The sequence below is a fragment of the Mustelus asterias genome, chromosome 15 (genome assembly GCF_964213995.1).
Source record: "Mustelus asterias chromosome 15, sMusAst1.hap1.1, whole genome shotgun sequence".
NCBI lineage: Eukaryota > Metazoa > Chordata > Chondrichthyes > Carcharhiniformes > Triakidae > Mustelus > Mustelus asterias.
In genome coordinates, this window is record NC_135815.1 from 37344035 (window position 1) to 37364273 (window position 20239).

Consider the following 20239-nt stretch of genomic DNA (forward strand, 5'->3'; position numbering starts at 1 on the left):
TTTTAACATGGGGCAACTGAGTATGACTACTATTATTTTAAATATTTCATATTGTGATTGAATTTATTTTAATATTAATGAAGTGTATAGACGTTCTACGTGCCTGTTTGTTCATGAACTTTATTATTACACTTTGATTTCACATTTATGTTCTAATGTTGTGCAGGGTTTGTGGAGGACCCCAAGAATTCTTAAACTGGCTTTGCATATGTATTATACCATGATTACCATTACTGAACTTTCAAATTAATGGAATAGAAGAGTGATATGACAACTGAACATAGATGGACCTGTATAACGCAGAAGTAAAACTAGACCTGGTGCAAAATCTGTAAACGTTGAGTTAAATTAACTGCTTCAGCTGCTCAAGTTTAGGGAATGAAGCTAATGCCATCATATGTAAGTGGAACAAGTCAAAGACAATCCACGGGCATCATTATACACAAATTCCATGGTTAGGCATTTTTCATATACTTTATTTTCCAGGTGCAACAGAATATTTCTTTTGGACTTTTCACATTCAATTGTACGAGAATATAAAGATCTCAATTGAACCAGATTTAATGGTAGAAACAGTTATTTAGTTATTAAGATTTAGTTGTCAACACTTTCTTCTTTGTAACATGTAATTTTCTTCGCTGTGACTCCTGCTTTTGGCTTAATGCGCATGAACCAATCTCGGCACTGACAGATACGGTGCATGCACGTGGACCCATTCAGCGCCTATGCTGCTGGCCTCTCCAGATGTTTGGAGTAATTCATGCTAGGGTTCTCTGTGATGCACAGAGTGTGGGAGATTCATTTTGTAACTCCCACTGAAAAAACCAGTGGGATTTACTCCAGTTTTTACACGAATTTGACACTTAGATTTTTTTTGGGAGTTGCATTAGGTGTACATGCATGGTATACAATAGGTGTCCCCTCCCCAAACATATGATGGTGTTGAGGTTCTTTCTCCCTAACTCTTGCCGTTCCTCCTTTAACAAGATAGGAGGTTGAAACACATTATAGACACATTCCAACAAGATGAGCAATATTTGGCCTCCACTTGTAACTGGAGAAATGGCAAGTAATTTGAGTTCTCTTCTTAGAATGCTACTGGCACATCTACCCATCCACCACCTCCACTCCCAAATCATTAGCAACAATTTTATGCAATTGACAGTGATCCGAATAAAACTCCCATTATACAACTAAATTGAACTGTGTAGAGAGAGAATCAAACAAGTTGCTTCAACTCTGAAAATCTCATTGCCATTATTTGTGCTTCTGGTAATCTTAAAAACATGAATTAATCAATATTTTTAATGTAATTGAAAAGCTTTTAACTTTGTAACAAATGTAAGTGTGTGTGTGTGTGTGTGTATGTGCATGCGTGCACGTCATCAAAAATCTTGCACATGGTAGACATTGTCTATCCACCATCTTTACTTATGTGTTATGGTTATAGTTCACACTTCATATGCCCATATCTAACATTGAAACTGCCGATATAAAGTTATTGTGGTAAAACCTTATCTCAGAATATTATCTTTTCTTAATTTGTGCACAAACCTCTGTAATCACTCAAAATGTTTTTGAAAAAAATAAGTCCATTGGTTTCTTTGGGTGGGTTTTTCCAATTTAGTCAAACTGGCCAAACGGCAAGACCCTTTCCAGGTCAGAAATCTGTTCATAGCTGGAATGGGCTTTGCTGAAGTTGTTTAACTGACCCATGGCATTAGCATCCCACTTTCTCGTTCACTGCCAATCAAGGAAGGACCATCAGGATGATGCGCTGGATCTATCAAGGGATCAATAATAAAAGGGATCACAACATTGGCTCACCAGAACATGGATCTTTGAGACTGAAGCAACCGCAGGAATGAAGATGTGACCTGAGCCTGGGCCTCTAACTCCTAACCCGTAGATCCTGCTGCAGATGTGCAGGGTTACAATGTGGTGAGCTTGGCCAAGGACAGGAGGTAGAGGACAACCTCCTAGATGAGTAGACATGGATGGAAGTGGCCAAGGAAGTCAGCAGCAGAAGTGTGATCCCTCCAGCAGTAGACAGCGCATCAAGTGAATCCACAACCTCAGGAGGACATGACGGGTGAGTAGCATAACTGTTTCAGGTGCCAAGCCCCATACTTTGACTTACCCAGCATTTTCCTGCACAACGTTCCCCAGAATAACACACCTTGCAATTGCACTCATTCCACTTTCTGCAGGCACCTCACATCCCATCTGTGCAGCCAACAGATACAGCCACCCTCAACCTGTTGCCTTCTTGCATCTGTGCCCCTTATTCACCCTCCACAAATGTTGTCCTTTCAGTCTACTCCAAAAGCTATTGCTACTCATATCTTTCTGCTTTTTCTCCCTGCAGGAGACTGGGTGAGGTAGATGGGATGGGGGGGGGGTGGAGTCAGTGGCTGGAGGGGCCTTCCAGTGATAGGCACTTAATTGGCCACCAGAATGTGTGCTTACCAGCTCCACTAAGAAGGGTGTGAAAGTCTGAATCTCCTGAGGTATTAGTGCTCAGGCATGTTGAGAGATTCCCTATGTAGACCCAATGATGGAGATCCCATCTCTTTGGAGCTGAATCTGTGTGACCATCTCTTCTGCTTTGCGGAGGGGCATGTGGATGAGAAGGCAGCTGGTGCTACTGCTGGAATAGAATTATTACATTTGTTAATTGATTTGTATTTTGTCTTTTAATGCCTTTATTAAATTTTTTGTGGAAGGAAAAGTGTAGTTCCAAGTTTTCTTTTTAACTAAATATCTTATCAGAAACTGTGGTGGAAATGGAGTTTATAATAGCTTTTAAAACAGAAGTGGATCAATATTTGAAAAAGAAAAAGAAAAGTGAGAGTATAGGAAAGAGCAGGGGAATAGGATTAATTACTAAGCGATTTCAGAGAGCCAGTACATGCACAATGGGCTAATGCAGCCTTTTTCTAGCTGCATAAGAGAAACAAAATTGTACAGGGGAAAACTTGCACAGGAATTTTCCAATCTCCTCCACTAAAGTCAGCAGGAAAGCCAATCTACACTAAAGCAGAGATCAGTGGAAAGAGCACCTGCAGCATTTGCTGACATATGATTTTAAATTGTTGCCTATTTTTGTTGTAAAAAGTATGTTTAATTTTCCTGGTAGCGAAAGCACAATAATAGCTCTTCTGAGTGTTCTACTGTTCTAAGAAGCTACTTAACATGCATTTTTTGTAATGTTGAACAACCACCTTGGCAGTGGAAATTTTCAAGCTGAATGCTTGTTTGCACTCAAATCAAAGTCATAAAAGAGTTAGTGAGGACTCTTAAACATCCCATAAAATGTACCATTAAATAACAGAATATAACAGTATAGCCTGGGGTTGCACTATTGTAGTGGTTATTTAATGGCCAAAATGCACGTACTGGACTGCCATGTGACAGCACATGCTCATAAAGATGGTGTTATTAAAATATATCCCTTTTCTCCCACAGCCTTTGGTTTTGCCCTGCAGCCAAGAAGGATCACAGTCAGGTACAAAATACTGTGGCCAAGAACTATTTGCGTCATGCTCCTGCATATGCAGGGCTGCAGTTCTTGTTTTTAAAAAAACACCTATTTAAAAACATTAATTGGTCAGCCTAAAACACCCTGGCTCCTTATCCACCTTAAAAGTAATCTGTAATGTTTTTATCCAATCTGACAAATAGAATAGATTTAGCAATAGAATTTTGAGAATTTGCTTCGTATGCTTGCAGACATTTCTTTAGAAAAATATATTTGTATGCATGAGAGTAAAGGAATTTGCCGACCAGTCTCCCTTGGTTTAATTAGCCTGGGCTCTGAAATTGATCTGCCTTGTATGTTTTTGGAATGTTTGAACTCTTTAAAAACTAGAAAAGTAGATTGCCAAAACCGTTTTTCTCCTACAGCATGACATTAATGTGGTTAATGCTTAAATTGTTTGAAAAGTAAACATGAAGAAAGCAATTTGGGAAAAAAAAGGGTCTGGTCAAGTCTGATTAGGGCCAATTAGCTCAATGTGTTGTGCTTGTTAACTCCAATAGCCTGGATTCAATTCCTATACTGACTGAGGTAGTTTTTGGGGCCTGCCTCTTCTACTTGCATTGTAGTGTCATGGCATCATTGAGCCATGATTAACAACCATCAGATAACAAGAATTCTCCTTGACAAGAGAGATATTAAGTTTTTCAAGGAGAAGTATGATCCACAAGACCTACCTCTGGCTTTTTCATTCTGTACTATTTCTCTTCTAACCAATACAAAATCTTAAGTGGCAGTATCGATATGCCATCTCTTTCGCTGTAAATTAAAATTGTTCCATTTTGGCAATGTACTGTTTAGTATTAGGAGCTGTATTTGACAGATCTAATTGCAATGTTGGCCTCAAAATGATAGTGATTGACAATTTATTTGGACAGTATCAATGAATAAAATTATAAATATTGTTGCACATTTGCATTTCAGTCTTAGTCAACTTTATGATAATACATAGAAACATAGAATCCCTACAATGCAGAAGAGGCCATTCAGCCCATTGAGTCTGCACCGACTCTCTGACAGAGTATCTTACCCAGGCCCTCTACCCCACCCTATTCCCAAATCCCGTGGCATTCTCTAAAAGGAAGAACTCTCCAGCCAACAAAACATGATCTCCTTTTGGAATTTAATTGCGTTGAAAGTAGAACAGCATTAAATTAACAGTGGAGTGTTATAGCACAAGAGATAGACATAAACAGAAAGAGCATCGCATAGTTAATGCTAAGTGAAGTCCCTGCAATGCCTTTGGTCCCCCATGGCCGGCTTATGATGAAAGTGAGGAGGTGTGGGATAGAGAGAAAGTTGGCCGATTGGATAGGTAACTGGCTGTCTAATCAAAGACAGAGGGTGGTGGTGGATGGAAAATTTTCGGATTGGAGGCAGGTTGTTAGCGGAGTGCCACAGGGATCAGTGCTTGGTCCTCTGCTCTTTGTGATTTTTATTAATGACTTAGAGGAGGGGGCTGAAGGGTGGATCAGTAAATTTGCTGATGACACCAAGATTGGTGGAGTAGTGGATGAGGTGGAGGGCTGTTGTAGGCTGCAAAGAGACATAGATAGGATGCAAAGCTGGGCTGAAAAATGGCAAATGGAGTTTAACCCTGATAAAAGTGAGGTGATTCATTTTGGTAGGACTAATTTAAATGTGGATTACAGGGTCAAAGGTAGGGTTCTGAAGACTGTGGAGGAACAGAGAGATCTTGGGGTTCATATCCACAGATCTCTAAAGGTTGCCACTCAAGTGGATAGAGCTGTGAAGAAGGCCTATTGTGTGTTAGCTATTATTAACAGGGGGTTGGAGTTTAAGAGCCGTGGGGTTATGCTGCAACTGTACAGGACCTTGGTGAGACCACATTTGGAATATTGTGTGCAGTTCTGGTCACCTCACTATAAGAAGGATGTGGAAGTGCTGGAAAGAGTGCAGAGGAGATTTACCAGGATGCTGCCTGGTTTGGAGGGTAGGTCTTATGAGGAAAGGTTGAGGGAGCTAGGGCTGTTCTCTCTGGAGCGGAGGAGGCTGAGGGGAGACTTAATAGAGGTTTATAAAATGATGAAGGGGATAGATAGAGTGAACATTCAAAGACTATTTCCTCGGGTGGATGGAGCTATTACAAGGGGGCATAACTATAGGGTTCGTGGTGGGAGATACAGGAAGGATATCAGAGGTAGGTTCTTTACGCAGAGAGTGGTTGGGGTGTGGAATGGACTGCCTGCAGTGATAGTGGAGTCAGACACTTTAGGAACATTTAAGCGGTTATTGGATAGGCACATGGAGCACACCAGGATGATAGGGAGTGGGATAGCTTGATCTTGGTTTCAGATAAAGCTCGGCACAACATCGTGGGCCGAAGGGCCTGTTCTGTGCTGTACTGTTCTATGTTCTATATAATTTCAAGCCTTGGCTAAAACCAAATGTTTTCTGGAATGGAAGTTCAAAAGACTCTTAGTTGGCATTCATAATGAATACTTGAGGCTAATTTACTGGCATTTCAAAGTATGTTTGTCATTCTTGCAGAGTACTATAACTTGCAAACACGTTTTGTAAAAATGCACACCCAGTAGTAAAAGTAAGAAATATCTGTTTTTACATTTTTAAAAAAAGCTTTTCCCCACAAAATCAAAACACTATTTAAACATTTGTCTTGTTCAGCAAAATTTTCCGATTTCAATTGGTGGCACTTTCTGCCAAATAGGGCTTCCTAATTAATTCGGACAGAAATAATAGCAAAATACACAAAATAATATAATCTTTATATATCGATAATTTCACTACAGAGTCTAACTCAATAAAATGGGATGTCCTTAACACACCTTACAATCTGAACAGAAAATAAATGAATTCTGTTCCTATAATTGTTGCTTTTCTCGATTTATTAAGCCTTTGACCATGTTTGCAATCATTACTTGAGGTCCATTATTTCCTCTTTTGAAGAGCACTTTGGCATAAAAAACCACATTAGTACAAGTAATTGCGTTGCAACCAATAACGCAATGACGTGTGTTTGAGTGTAACGTGATGTGGAGATGCCAGCATTGGACTGGGGTGGGCACAGTAAGAAGTCCTGAGTGTAACCTGGTTGTGCGACTTTCTTTAGCTTGGTTACTGCCCATTACATATATCTCGTGGGTAAGATCGCTGGTTTAATTCAGTGAAGAACAGTAACGGTACTATTCTGATAGATAATGTTGTTTTCTTTTAATGTAAGAGTTTAGGCAGGGGGGAGTTGTTTATGGATACGCTCCCATTTCTTCAAAGAACACTACTAAATTTGTCAGACACAACTTCCAGTTTACAAGTTTAAACTACCTCCCTTTGATTAATTCATGTTTTTATATGCGAGTATTAATTTACATTATGACTTTTCTCCCAGTGTGAACAGAGTTCTAACATTGGAAGCCCCCAGCTTTCTTGGACAATTTACATATCTTGAAAGTTGTATCTGGGGCCCCTGCAATTTCATGTCTGACTTCCCACTGCATTCTCGGATTCATGCCACCAGGGCAATTGCCTTTTCCACCATGCCTTTATAGCACTACTTCCTCATGTATACTTAGATCTACTTGCTTTACCTCTTCCTGTAACTTTCATCCTCACTACAATACTCCTCTGTGAAAGTAGAGATAAATGATAGCTCCATCGCCCCATTGTTCATCATAAGATTTTCTTTTCCAAGCTTAATTGGCCAATAAATTTTCTCCCATCTATCTCATTGTCATAAGTTTCCCTTTGTTAGCCAAGATGGCTGATTTTCTTTACCATGTTTGCTTCATATGTGTTTATATTCTTTCCTAATCCTTTATTGTATATTTCCCTTTGTCATCTACCGTCTTTCTGCATGCCATCTCTTAGCCTTTCTAATTTTTAGTTGCATCCCTTGTCTATTTTTTTGTTTCATTTGATGTTTTTGTGCAATTTCCCCTCAGTTTGTCATTTTTTTTTGTCAAGTCTAATTTCCATTTCTCTACTTACCTAGGGAACTCCAGATTTCATTGTACCAATTTGTGGGGATATGCCTTGCCTGTAATCAGATCATCCCCTATCTGAATGTTTCCTCTTGTTATGCACCGTCTCATTTGGTGATTTTTTTTCAGTTAATCAGGACTAGTTTCATTTTTATTGAGTTACTTCTGCCTATGTTCCCTTGCCTTTACTTTCTTCTTCTCATTTTTTTAACCTAAATAGTGAAAGTTGTTTTTTCTTATAGTTATGTTACCTCCTTGCCCCAGTTCCTTTTCCTAAAACAAAATCCAGTATTTCCTCTTTGCATGCTCAACTGAACATATACGAATGGAGGAAGCATCCTGTACAACAACAATTACCGCAACTTATATAGCACCTTTAAAATGATGAAAGTCCTGAAGCACTTAACAGGAACAATACAAAACAAAGTATGACACTGAGCTATATAAGGAGATGTGCTGAGTCAGGGAGGAAGTTTTTAAGACGTAACTTATTGGGGGTAAGCAAGGTGCAGGGAGGGAATTCAAAAGCTTGAGCCTGGGCAACTGAAGGCACAGCACCATTGATAGAGTAATTATGATTGGGAATGCACAAGAGTCCAGAATTAGAGGGAGTGCAGATGTCTCAGAGGGTTGTAAAATTAAAGGAGATTACAGAGATAGGGAGTGACAAGACCAGAAAGAGATTTGAAAACATGGGTGAAAAATTTTAAATCCAGATGTTGCTTGTAGAACATTGTAGAAATCCAAACCCTTCTCTTATACTAGTCTACCTTGGGTAACTAAAGTTATTATTATATCTTATTCGTGCACTTCTATTCAATTTGCATGCATTTTTTCTAACTTTCTCATACTGAACGATCTTTAATATACTCTCAATAGAGTGACAGTCCCTTTCTTATGCCTCAATCCAACTCAATTCAGAGGCACAATTCCTGGCCTGACTAGAGAGGAGGCAAAACTTGACCTCCTCTTGGGAAATAAGGAAGGGCAGGTGACAGAAGTGTTAGTGAGGGATCATTTTGACACCAGTGACCATAATTCCATTAGTTTTAGGATGGCTATGAAGAATGATAGGTCTGGCCCAAAAGTTAAAATTCTAAATTGGGGCGAGGCCAATTTTGATGGTATCAGACAGGAACTTTCAAAAGTTGATTGCGGGAGTCTGTTGGCAGGCAAAGGGACATCTGGTAAGTGAGAGGCTTTCAAAAGTGTGTTAACCAGGGTTCAAGGTAAGCAATTCCTTTTAAAGTGAAGGGCATCATGCTAGCTACTGCAAAAGATATCAGCACCATTGTTATTTGCCACTTTTAAAAATTCAAGACTGCATTGTTAGACATAATTTGTAGACAGCATTTTGTCAGCTTGACTCCATTGGTAGCACTCAAAATCATCCTAAATAGCACTGCGATTTAGTTGACATTGAAATTCTATTTTACTAGCTTGAAACATAGAAATTGGAATTTCTACAGCAATGGGCACACATGCTCTGGGGGGCTTCTTGCAGCCTTGGTAAATGGTAAAAAGCTTTACCATTTTTAACAGCTTCTGCCATGGTGGGCTCATAATGAAGCCAAATTATTGTGAAAAAGAAGCCATATTTACCGACTTGATTATTTTTTTTCCTTATTCAAGTAAACGATCTGAGTTGGACACTTATTTGGCATATTTAGTTGTATTTGTTAGTCATCACATACTTCAATTGTGATAAAGACTAGATGGGTTTCCAGGAGACAGTTTATTTCTATAATTCTTACTAGTTCCGCTGAGCTTCAACTATTCTGAAGTTTCCTGGCTCAATTTCTCTAGTAACTGTACTGCCAGTTGCAGGTTGCACTGAGATCAATGATAAAAGATCAGTGATCATTCCTTGAGCTGCTAATATGTAATGTTAGGAATAATAGGTGGCAGAGTCCACTTTCTCCTAACTTTAAAAACAATGAAACTAAGATTATAAAACACTTAGTGAGTACTTTTAAATGGTTGCTTCGCATTGTACTGGACATGTACTTTATTCACTGTGAGCTCTGAAGAACGTAACAAATGGGAGCAGGAATAGGGAATATGGATCCTTGAGCCTTCTCTGCCATTTAATAAAATCATGGGTGATCCTTAACCTCAAGTCTACTTTACTGCCTGATCCCCATTTTCCTTGATTCCCTTTAGAGTCCAGAAATCCGTTGATCTCGGCCTTGAATATACTAATGACTGAGTATCTATAGCCCAACAATTCACAACCCTCTAAGTGAAAAGAATGATATTATATAGTCATTTTCACAACCTCCAAATGAAGCATTTTGCACTTTAGAAAAAGTGGCATCCGGTTTGTGTACAGCAAACTTCGACAAACAACAATGTGTTAATGACTATATAATCTGATTTTGCGGTATTGATTGAAAGATACATATTGGCCAGAACAATAGGGATAGCTCCCCTCCAAACAAGTCCTTGGTTTAGTGATCTCATCCAAAAGATGGCACCTCTGATAGTATTGCATTGGAATATCAAGCCTAGATTTTTTAGCTCAAGTCCTGGAGTGGGACTTGAACCCACAATTTTCTGACTCTGAGGTGGCAGTACCACCAACTGAGCCACAGCTAACAGCACAGCTTAAGTGGAAATGGCCATCACCGTATCCTGAGTCTACGCCCCATAGTTCTAGACTCTTCAGCCAGGGAAAACAACCCTCTCAAAATCAAAAACGCCAGAGAGAATAGCCCCACTCTGGTCGTAAGAGAACCCTCTCATCCCAGAAATCAATCTAGAGAACCTTCATGTATCTCATCTAAAGCAAATATATTCTTTCTTAGGTACAGATATCAAAACCAGTACTCAAACCCTGAACAATTGTGCGAAACTCCCTTATTCTTACTCCGAATGCTCCCAATTGCAATTAAAAGCCAACAGACAATTTGCTTCCCTAATTACTTGGTGTGTGCTGCTTGTACAAAGACACCTATATCCCTCTGAACACCAACATTCAATCGTTTTACACCATTTAAAATATATCATTCCTGCTGAAGTGAATAACCTCATATTTCTACATTATATTCTATCTGCAGGGCTGGTTAGCTTTGTTGGCTAGAGGGCTAACATGTGGATCAGTTTAGTGCCAACAGCACAAGGTTCAATCCGCATTCCAGCAGAGGTGGATCAGAGCAAGCCTCCTCGCCCTAACTGTAGCAAACAAAATCATGGCACTTTTCTGTGGTTTAGCAAATAATCATCAAAGACCTGCCTTCAGACAGAGAATTGAAGAAGGTATCTCATTTAACCTATTAAATTGAGTTTAAAAGGAAGTCGAAAAAGGAGCACTTCTTTGCCCCTCCATGCCGAATTCTCACCTGAACCAAATTCACAACTGCACACTCCATTTACTTGGCACTCCAGTGCTGTCTCTGTGTGTTCCCTTATGCTGCCTCTGCCCTTTCCTATTTTACCTGTCATTTCTAAATAACAAGTACCCTGGGATACTTAGTTCCCAATCTTGGTTGCCTTAAAGGCAATTAGATCAAATCCATTTATCTCTATTTGTGCCATTAATTTGTCTTATCATTTTACAAATGATTTTGTACATTCAGATCAAGCACTTTTAATTTAAACCTTTTATTACATTTTTTCGATTTGGTCTTATTCACTAATGGATCTTTTTGTCTCTTGCTGTCTCACTTTTTCTTAACCAAAATCGTTAGACGGTTCTGTGGCTTTGACTTTTCACCTCACTTGAACCTTCCCCATTCAGTTTAAAGCCTTAACTATAGTTCTAGTTATACAATCACCAGATCACTAATGCTGGCCTAGTTTAAATTGAGTCTTGTCCCATCAGACAGCTCCCTCTTTCCCTAGTACTAATGTCATGCACCATGATACAAAATCCCTGTGCATTACACCACTAGTTGAACCGTGCATTTAACTCTCTGGTCTGACCCTATACCAATTTGTGTATGGCTTAGGCAGTAATCCAGAGATTACGTTTGAGTTTCTGCTTATTAACTGGGCAACTATTTGAGCTGTAACCTGACAAAGGTTCCTTGGAATTCCTTGACATATTTTAAACTTCCTCATAATTTACTGAAATGTATCTACATTGTGCCTACTTCTCTCAAAACATGAACATTTAACTTGCAGGGCTGTGGAGGAGGACTCAAATCAGAGTCACGTAGCATAGACACATATGCTAAACTCTATGCTACAGCTACCAATCTCAGACCAATAGGTACAGTATCATATTGGGGTGGAGAGGATGACAACAGCATAGTAGTAATGTTACTGGCCTAGTAAACCAGAGACATGAGATCGAATCCCACCATGGCAGCTGAGGGAACTTAAATTCAATGAATAAATAAATCTGAAATAAAAAGTTAGTCTCAGTGATGATGGTCATGAAACTACCGTATTGAAATTAAACTCTATCTGGTTTGCTAATGTCCCTGGGACAGACTTGGTTTGGTCAACATGTTTCCAGACCTGCAGCAATGCAGTTGACTCTTAACTTCCCTCTAAAGTGACCCAGCAAGCTGCTCTGTTCCACAGAAGAGTCAAATAAGAATGAAACCAGACAGAACATCCAGTATTGACTTGGGCACTGGAAATAACAATGGCACAACCTGCCCAGTCAACCCTACCAAGTCCTCCTCCTAATATCTGGGGGCCAATTCTGGTTCAATGAAGCATGCAGGAGAGCATGCCAGGAGCAGCATCTTGTATATCTATAAATGAAATGCCAACTTGGTGAAGCTTCAACCTAGGATAATGTGCATGCTAAATAGCAGAATCAGCATGCTATAGACAGAGCTGAGCAACACTAAAACCAATGAATCAGGTCAAAATTCTGCAGTCCTGCCACATACAGTGATAAATGGTGTGGACAATTAGACAACTAACTAGAGTGGAGGCTCAACAAAAATTACTATCTTCAATGATGGTAGAGCTGAGCAAGTCAGTAAAAAAGTTAAGGTTGACGCATTTGCAACCATCTTCACCCAGAAGTGCCAAGTGATGATCCATCCTGGCCTCCTCCAACATCACGGATGCCAATCTTCAGCCAATTCGATTCACTCCACGTCATAGCCAGAAACAGCCAAAGGCAGTGGATACAGCAAAAGCTATAGGTCCTGACAACATCCCAGCTGTAGTACTGTAGCAATTTGCCAGGGCTCCCTTGATAGCACTTTCCAAATCCACAACCCCTACCACCTGGAAGAACTTTCACAAAATTGAAGTCAATGTGAAACAGGTGGAAAGTTCTCCACTGGCTGCGTCATGCCTAGCACAAGGAAGATGGTTGCGGAAACTGATTATTTCAACCCCAAGACGTCACTGCAGCAGAAGCATGAGAACAATACCACCAGCAAGTTCCCTTCCAAGCCACATACCAGCCTGACTTGGGACACATATCATTGTGTGTATCTACACCACTGCAGCAATTCAGGGAGTTGACTCACCATGATCTTCTCAAGGGCAATTAGGGATGGCAGCATAGGTTGGCCTTGCTGTTGTCGCTCACGTTCCAAAAATGAATAGTAACAAAAAATACTAACTTTTACCAAAGTATATATCTGACAAGTGAATATTCTGGTACAAGAATAACAATGGAAAATTCCAAATTTTTTTTGTCTTTCACATATAATGTTTATTCCTGTTAACAACTGTTTTATGCCACACTGGAGTTTTTATTTGTGTTATGGTTCAGATTTCTGTTGGCTATTATCATAGAATCATAGATATCATCGAATCCTACAGTGCAGAAGAAAGCCATTCGGGCCTTCGAGTCTGCACCGACCACAATCCCACCCAGGCCCTATCCCCGTAACCACATGCATTTACCCTAGCTAGTCCCCCTGACAAGAGGCAATTTAGTATGGCCAATCCACCTAACCCGCACATCTTTGGACTGTGGGAGGAAACCGGAGCACCCGGAGGAAACCCACGCAGACATGGGGAGAACGTGCAGACTCTGCACAGACAGTGACCCAAGCTGGGAATCGAACCCGGGTCCCTGGTGCTGTGAGGCAGCAGTGCTAATCACTGTGCCACCGTGTTGCCCCATTATGTATTTGAAATTTTAGTCTAGATATTTTACTTCATTCAACATCCTCAGTTACTCCAATGCTGAACCTCAGTTACATGGGTGAACACTCAAGGATTCATGGCTGATGTACTTTTTGTAGCAAATCAGATTTCTGCTTTGTAAGCACAGATTATCAATAGCTGTTTTAATTTTGCGTATTACTAACAATACTTTCACATTGTAAGAGTACACCATATGAAAAGGTTTTTTTCATTTAACGTTTTATGGTCATAGTGTTTTGAGGCTTAGCTTATTCAGAGGCTGGAAAAGCTCTGATTTGGCAGCTGTCAACTGAGACAATTAAGGTTCACTTTTGCAGGAAGATCCTTTTTGAACTGAGAACATATCAAAAGTTCATATGTTTACTCAAATATAAAAGAGACTCTGTTTTAGAATTGCTTGTTCCAGTTCATTCTCAGATGACAGTAACAGTTAGACGCACAAAGGATTTGAGAACAGAGCTCATGTCCAATTGAGAATGCATGCTAAATGAGTTTCATCAGTGTATTTGCAGAAACTTCAAAACAAGGGCAATACAACTGGAAATCTTCAGGAAATCTGTGTCATGTGAAACAGGCCAAGAACTGTACGGGACATTATGTAGCAATAAAACCTTAATACCTTGTAATTATATTGTGGAATAATAACATATGAATGTTTAACCTATTTATCTGGAATTGCTCTGTCCTACCTTGGATGAGATGCTAACCTATTTATTTTGATTGTGTTAACGACTCCTCTTAAGTAGCAGAAAAGGAATTTCAGATGAAAGCAAAAGGGGCTTGTTCATTATTACCCCACAGCATAATTTCAAGGGCCAAGTGTGTGTTCTATTTCAAACTTATTTACCTATTACCACAATAATTTTAAAAGTTATTTTCATGCATTACAATATTTGTTTGCTGCAGAGGTTACCTTTTGTAAAGCTTACTCTCTTTGGACCCAAAGTATCTGCTCATCTACTTAAGCCTAATTCGTTCCAGCTCTGCTATATTATATACTGCAGGTTTTTAGATGGCAAGGAGAGACAAAGGGCAGGCTTTTACAGCCTCGCTCATCCCAAAACCATAAAATCCCACCTGAGGTCAACAGACCTTTCCATTGCCCGCCCCTTGCCCGCTCTGATTCCCGTGGTGGGTGGGGCAGTAAAATTCCAGACAATGGCCACAATTCTCCCATCTCACCTGCCGCAGGAATTGTAGCGACTGAGATAGAAAATTCAGCGGACCATTCAAAGCTCCATTGAGCTCAGGCAGGAATTTCCGGTCTTGAGATGCGCATGGCTAGGGAATCCCGACAAATATAGTAACTATCAACTTTGTGTACAACATAAAGATTTATGTGCAATATTCCATCTTGGCTCTGCATATTCACCACTCTTTTTCAGGTTATAAATAGCTAGTTGAAGCAAATTTGTGATGTCAGTTTAGACTACTGGTATATTACTACCACAATTAAGTATCAACTCAAATGCGAAGTAAAAATTATTTATCTCCTCTCTTACAAGTTGCTCGATAATTCTAGTACTTAACTGCATTGATTTTATTACATATGTTAATTTGTGTACTACCTCTTCAAATTTCATACATTTATATCTCATTGACATATTAGACTTTTAATGCTTTCAATTAAATCTAACTCCAAGCTTCTCAAATGTTTGCAGTCGACAGCTTTAAAAATCACCCTTACATTTTGCATTTTGATTCCTGCTGCCTTGATTTCTGGTTCTGATTATCAAGGTTATTTCAGGAAAAAATAATACTTTTGAGGGAGATTATGCAAGTGATTATAGCCTGACAATTCTCAATTGGGATATTTCAAATACATTTCATAAATATAATTGTCTGCTAAATAATTGATAAAAGTGCTGTTTAATTTTAAACTTATGCCAACTATCTTTAAGGTTGGATATACTGAAGATACAAGCTCATCGAGGTATAATAATAAATGCAGTAGTCTGTTTCAATTAACCAGGTGTGTGCAGTGATTTATGCCATAGATGTAATGACTTTGAATAGTTATTTTATCAATGATGTGTTAATAATAAAACTCCCTAAAATAGCTAAATTATTTCAAAAGAATGCTATGATACCTAGTCTGCTGTGCTGTGGTTTCATCAGTCCGTGCAGGATGTGCATTTTAAGTTAACTGTACATTTTTTTTTCATCTTGTGATAGACCGTGATCCTGGCTGACTTTTTAATTCTAACAGCAAACTGGTTGTCATGGATCTTTTCCTCTCTCACAACTTTGGTGCTGTTTTGACATTCCAAGGGCTGTTTTGCTATTGTGCAGCTGATGCCCTGTCCAAGTGTATATATTCCATATTGACAATGAGTGTTAATGCCAAACCCCAGCAACCATAGTCACATCTGTTTGTCTCCCAAGCATAAGCTTGCATCTGGGGCTACTTGTGAACAGCTTTTTACCAGGGGAAACCTTTAACTAAGCTTGATATGCTGACATACTTCTGTTTGCAATTCCTTACAAAAGGAGGACAAGTTACCTTTGTCTTGTATTAAATGTTATCCTATTTGGCACTGCGTTGTTCAGTCACTGTAAACAGTGCATCAAAAGTCAAGGTTTTAGGCAATGTAGCCTAAAGTTTTTTTTTGTATTTTTATCTCAATGTAATCTTGTTGGCCGCCTCTTTTGACATGCTCGAGAACTATTTATAAATGATGCTTTAGAGCAGGCAACAAATAAATAGGCGGGAGAGGGTTTAAAAGACTGCTGCTATTCATAATTTTATACCAATGCACTTCTAAACCTGACCAATTAAAGATCAGAGGGCACTCTTCTCTTGACACACCACAGTAAAAAATCTAAGTGCATTAACTGCCCAGATTTTCACATTGTTTTGTTTAGTAATTTTTCAGCTGCTTTTGGTTAGATAAAATTCAGTGGATTACAAACAAATGAGAAGAGAGGCAAAATGTGGCTTATATCATGACGAATTGACATATTTTGTCATTAATGAAGCAAATTCTTAAAAGACTTTTTTCAGTAAAAAAAATCAATTTGCCTAATGAAATCATTTGCTTAATAAACTCTCATCTGCAAACTCTGTTAATGATATTATCAAGAGGGTCTCGCTAATAATATATATGGTATAATACCTGAAGGCTAAATTTTTAGACAGTTTCATAATAAAGATATTCCGATATTATAAATTTGAATGTCAAATAATTACAGGTCTTCTGAGATATTTTGAACTTTCTTGAGCACACATTTTTAAAATATATTATGCCCATTATGTGAGAAATGTGTTCATCTATCACTGCTTCTGTTGATATTAATGAAGAGCATTAAGCTGGCCATGCAGGTAGTGGGCCACGATGTTGCCTGCCTTCAGAAAATTGACATAAATCAATTTATGCAAGTAAATATCTCCTATTTGTTTTAGTGCCCACTGGAAATGCTAGTGAAAGCTCAGATTAGAAAAAGCAGTTATTTGCTACACTTTATTTTAGCTTTTTGCTAACAGATGCATAACAGTTATCTACTTTAAAATATAATGGCCAGAATTCTCCGGCTGTTTGCGCCGACAGGATTCTCCGGTCCCGCCGGCAGCACACCCCTGCCCGCGGGTTTCCTGCCAGGGTGGGGCGATGTCAATGAGAATTCCCATTGACAGCGGTAGGACCAAAGAATCCCGCCACTAGCAAACAACACGCCACCTCCTGCCGGTGGGAAACATGTGGGCAGGGGTACGCTGCCGGCGGGACCGGAGAATCCTGCCAGCGCAAACAGTCGGAGAATTCCGGCCATTATATTTTCAAGTAGATAGCTGTTATGCATCAGCTGGGAGGCCGGAGAATCTCGCCCATTATATCTCCTCATTCTCCTAGTTTTCTTTATGAAGACTTGGAATTTGGCAATGTTCAGAGCAGAAGATATTTACTCACTAAAAGGTGGTACTTGTCTGTCATGTCACACTTTATGAATGGCTTTTTCAAGACACATTCCAGTAATTGGATGGGCCACAATCTTTTCCCAGCAATCTATTTTTAGAGAAAAATAAACATTATTTGGAAAGTACAGAGCTCCTTCCCTGAGTGTTTTAATGATTCTGTCAGGAGAAAGAGAGTTAGAAATTGGTCTGTGCCAATTATTGACCATAAAAGTTGTGATTCACATGGACATTTGATTTGATTTATTATTATCACATGTATTAGCATACAGTGAAAAATATTGTTTCTTGCGTGCTATACAGACAAAGCATACCGTTCACAGAGAAGGAAACAAGAGAGTGGAGAATGTCATGTTATAGTCATAGATAGGCTGTAGAGAAAGATCAACTTAGTGCAAGGTAAGTCCATTCAAAAGTCTGACAGCAGCAGGGAAGAAGCTGTTCTTGAATCAGTTGGTATGTGACCTCAGACTTTTGTATCTTTTTCCCGACGGAAGGTGGAAGAGAGAATGTCTGGGTTGCGTGGGGTCCTTAATTATGCTGGCTGCTTTGCCGAGGCAACGGGAAGTGTAGACAGAATCAATGGATGGGAGGCTGGTTTGCGTGATGGATTGGGCTACATTCAGACCTTTTGTAATTCCTTGCGGTCTTGGGCAGAGCAGGAGCCATACCAAGCTGTGATACAGCCAGAAAGAATGCTTCCTATGGTGGATCTGTAAAGGTTGGTGAGAGTCGTAGCTGACATGCCAAATTTCCTTAGTCTTCTAAGAAAGTAGAGGCGTTGGTGGGCTTTCTTAACTATAGTGTCGCATGGGGGGACCAGGACAGGTTGTTGGTGATCTGGACACCTAAAAACTTGAAGTTCTCGATCCTTTCTACTTCGTTCCCGTTGATGTAGACAGGGACATGTTCTCCTTTACGCTTCCTGAAGTCGATGACAATTTCCTTCGTTTTGTTGGCATTGAGGAGAGATTATTGTTGCAGCACCAGCTCACCAGATTCTCTATCTCATGACATGATGAGCCTCTTCATTTACCTGATTGTAGCATTGATCCAATCATAACCTATGCTGCTGGCTGCCTGAGTGCTCAGCACAGAGTTGAGTAGCATGCACTGATAGCGCATGGTGCACCCAACCTGCCGTTCTTAAAGACCATCCATCCCATCCCTCTTAAAGGGGAGTTGCACTGAATTTTAGGAGGCTGCTGCTGAATGCTATTGTTGCAATTTTGAAGAAGGAATATGGAATGCCAAGGCAGAGAGAAGGTTCTCTGATGTGGCACTGGAGATGCACACAAATAGACTTAATGGTTCCACAGAGGCACAGGAGCCCCTCGAGGACCACCCGCAGAAGGGAACCAGATGGTCAGGGAGATCAATTCCTGATGAATTGACCTCGAGAACTTAGCAGCATAAGAAGTCTAATGACCTCGTATGGATAGTCGAGGTCAGTGACTGAATCCCGCTGGCATGAATGGCTGGAAAATTCCAGCCTACATCTACCAGCTACACCATCAACATCTCACACTGTTCAATGTACCACACCCTCTTCACTCACCCATTGACAGTCTCTGGCTACAAGGATTCACACCTGTCATTCAGATACTCTACTTCACCATCACACATATTCAAATGATGTCAACCTCTCACCCAGATCCTGCTGCTTCCACACAGTCTGCTATTCAAACATGGCAGGTAGATCATCAAACGCAAAACAAAACAAAACAATGACTGACATTCTGCACTCTTTATTGCATTATAGGGTGGCACATTATAGAAGGAAACAGAGCAGAATCAGTCAGGGGCAAGAATGCCTGAATCTCATGAGCCCACAAAGGAAGTGGTTCTCTGCATTATGAGGCTGACTGCAACAGAACTCCTGGCATCTTGCATTATTGAGAACATTGAATATGACAGTATGTTCCTGGCATATAGAATCATAGAATCATAGAAACCCTACAGTGCAGAAGGAGGCCATTCGGCCCATCGAGTCTGCACCGACCACAATCCTGCCCAGGCCCTACCCCCACATATTTTACCCACTAATCCCTCTAACCTACACATCCCAGGACTCTAAGGGGCAATTTTTTAACCTGGCCAATCAACCTAACCCGCACATCTTTGGACTGTGGGAGGAAACCGGAGCACCCGGAGGAAACCCACGCAGACACGAGGAGAATGTGCAAACTCCACACAGACAGTGACCCGAGCCGGGAATCGAACCCGGGACCCTGGAGCTGTGAAGCAGCAGTGCTAACCACTGTGCTACCGTGCCGCCCAATGTTACTTCTCAGCTTCCAGCTCATCCTCGCCTTGCCTGATGTGCCAGCTGCAGATGGTGTGGCTTTGGATATCCTGTTTTCTTTCTCATCCCAACCTCTTTTCTGCTTTCATCCTTTCAGACACCCAAGAACTGCCACCTGCCCAGCCACACCACATCCAGCAGGAGAGCACTGAGAAAGCAATGCCATGCCAGTTATGAAGAGGCTAGAGCACTTGACCTGACACTCGTGGCCAACAATGCAAATACCTGTATATGGAGGCTAGTACAGATTTGAGTTCTGCACATGGTGGGACACTGCATTTGGGTGGGCTTCTGCCAGGCAAGGAGAAAAGGATAGTTTTATGCACCCAGAGAGCAAGGTCACAGAGAAGTTCTGCTACTGTTAAGGAACTTTGAGCAGCATACAGGGCAACACTGCTGAGCAGAGCTCTGATGAAGGGTCATCCAGAATTGAAACGTTAGCTCTGTTCTGTCTCCAC

General features: G+C 40.3%; 1 protein-coding gene across 5 annotated transcripts in view; it reads left to right on the plus strand.

The window, feature by feature from the left end:
- Positions 1-20239, plus strand: part of gpatch2 (G patch domain containing 2) — a 265071-nt gene that overhangs the window by 189276 nt on the left and 55556 nt on the right. Inside the window, exon 7 of one of the 5 annotated variants that reach the window (XM_078229773.1) lies at positions 3469-3508. The exons of 3 other annotated variants lie outside the window; for them this stretch is intronic. In XM_078229773.1, the coding sequence (XP_078085899.1) occupies positions 3469-3508 (40 nt within the window). Of the gene's footprint in view, positions 1-1755; positions 1838-3468; positions 3509-20239 lie in introns of those variants that run through there. One more of the 5 variants, XM_078229774.1, reaches the window with a different exon arrangement.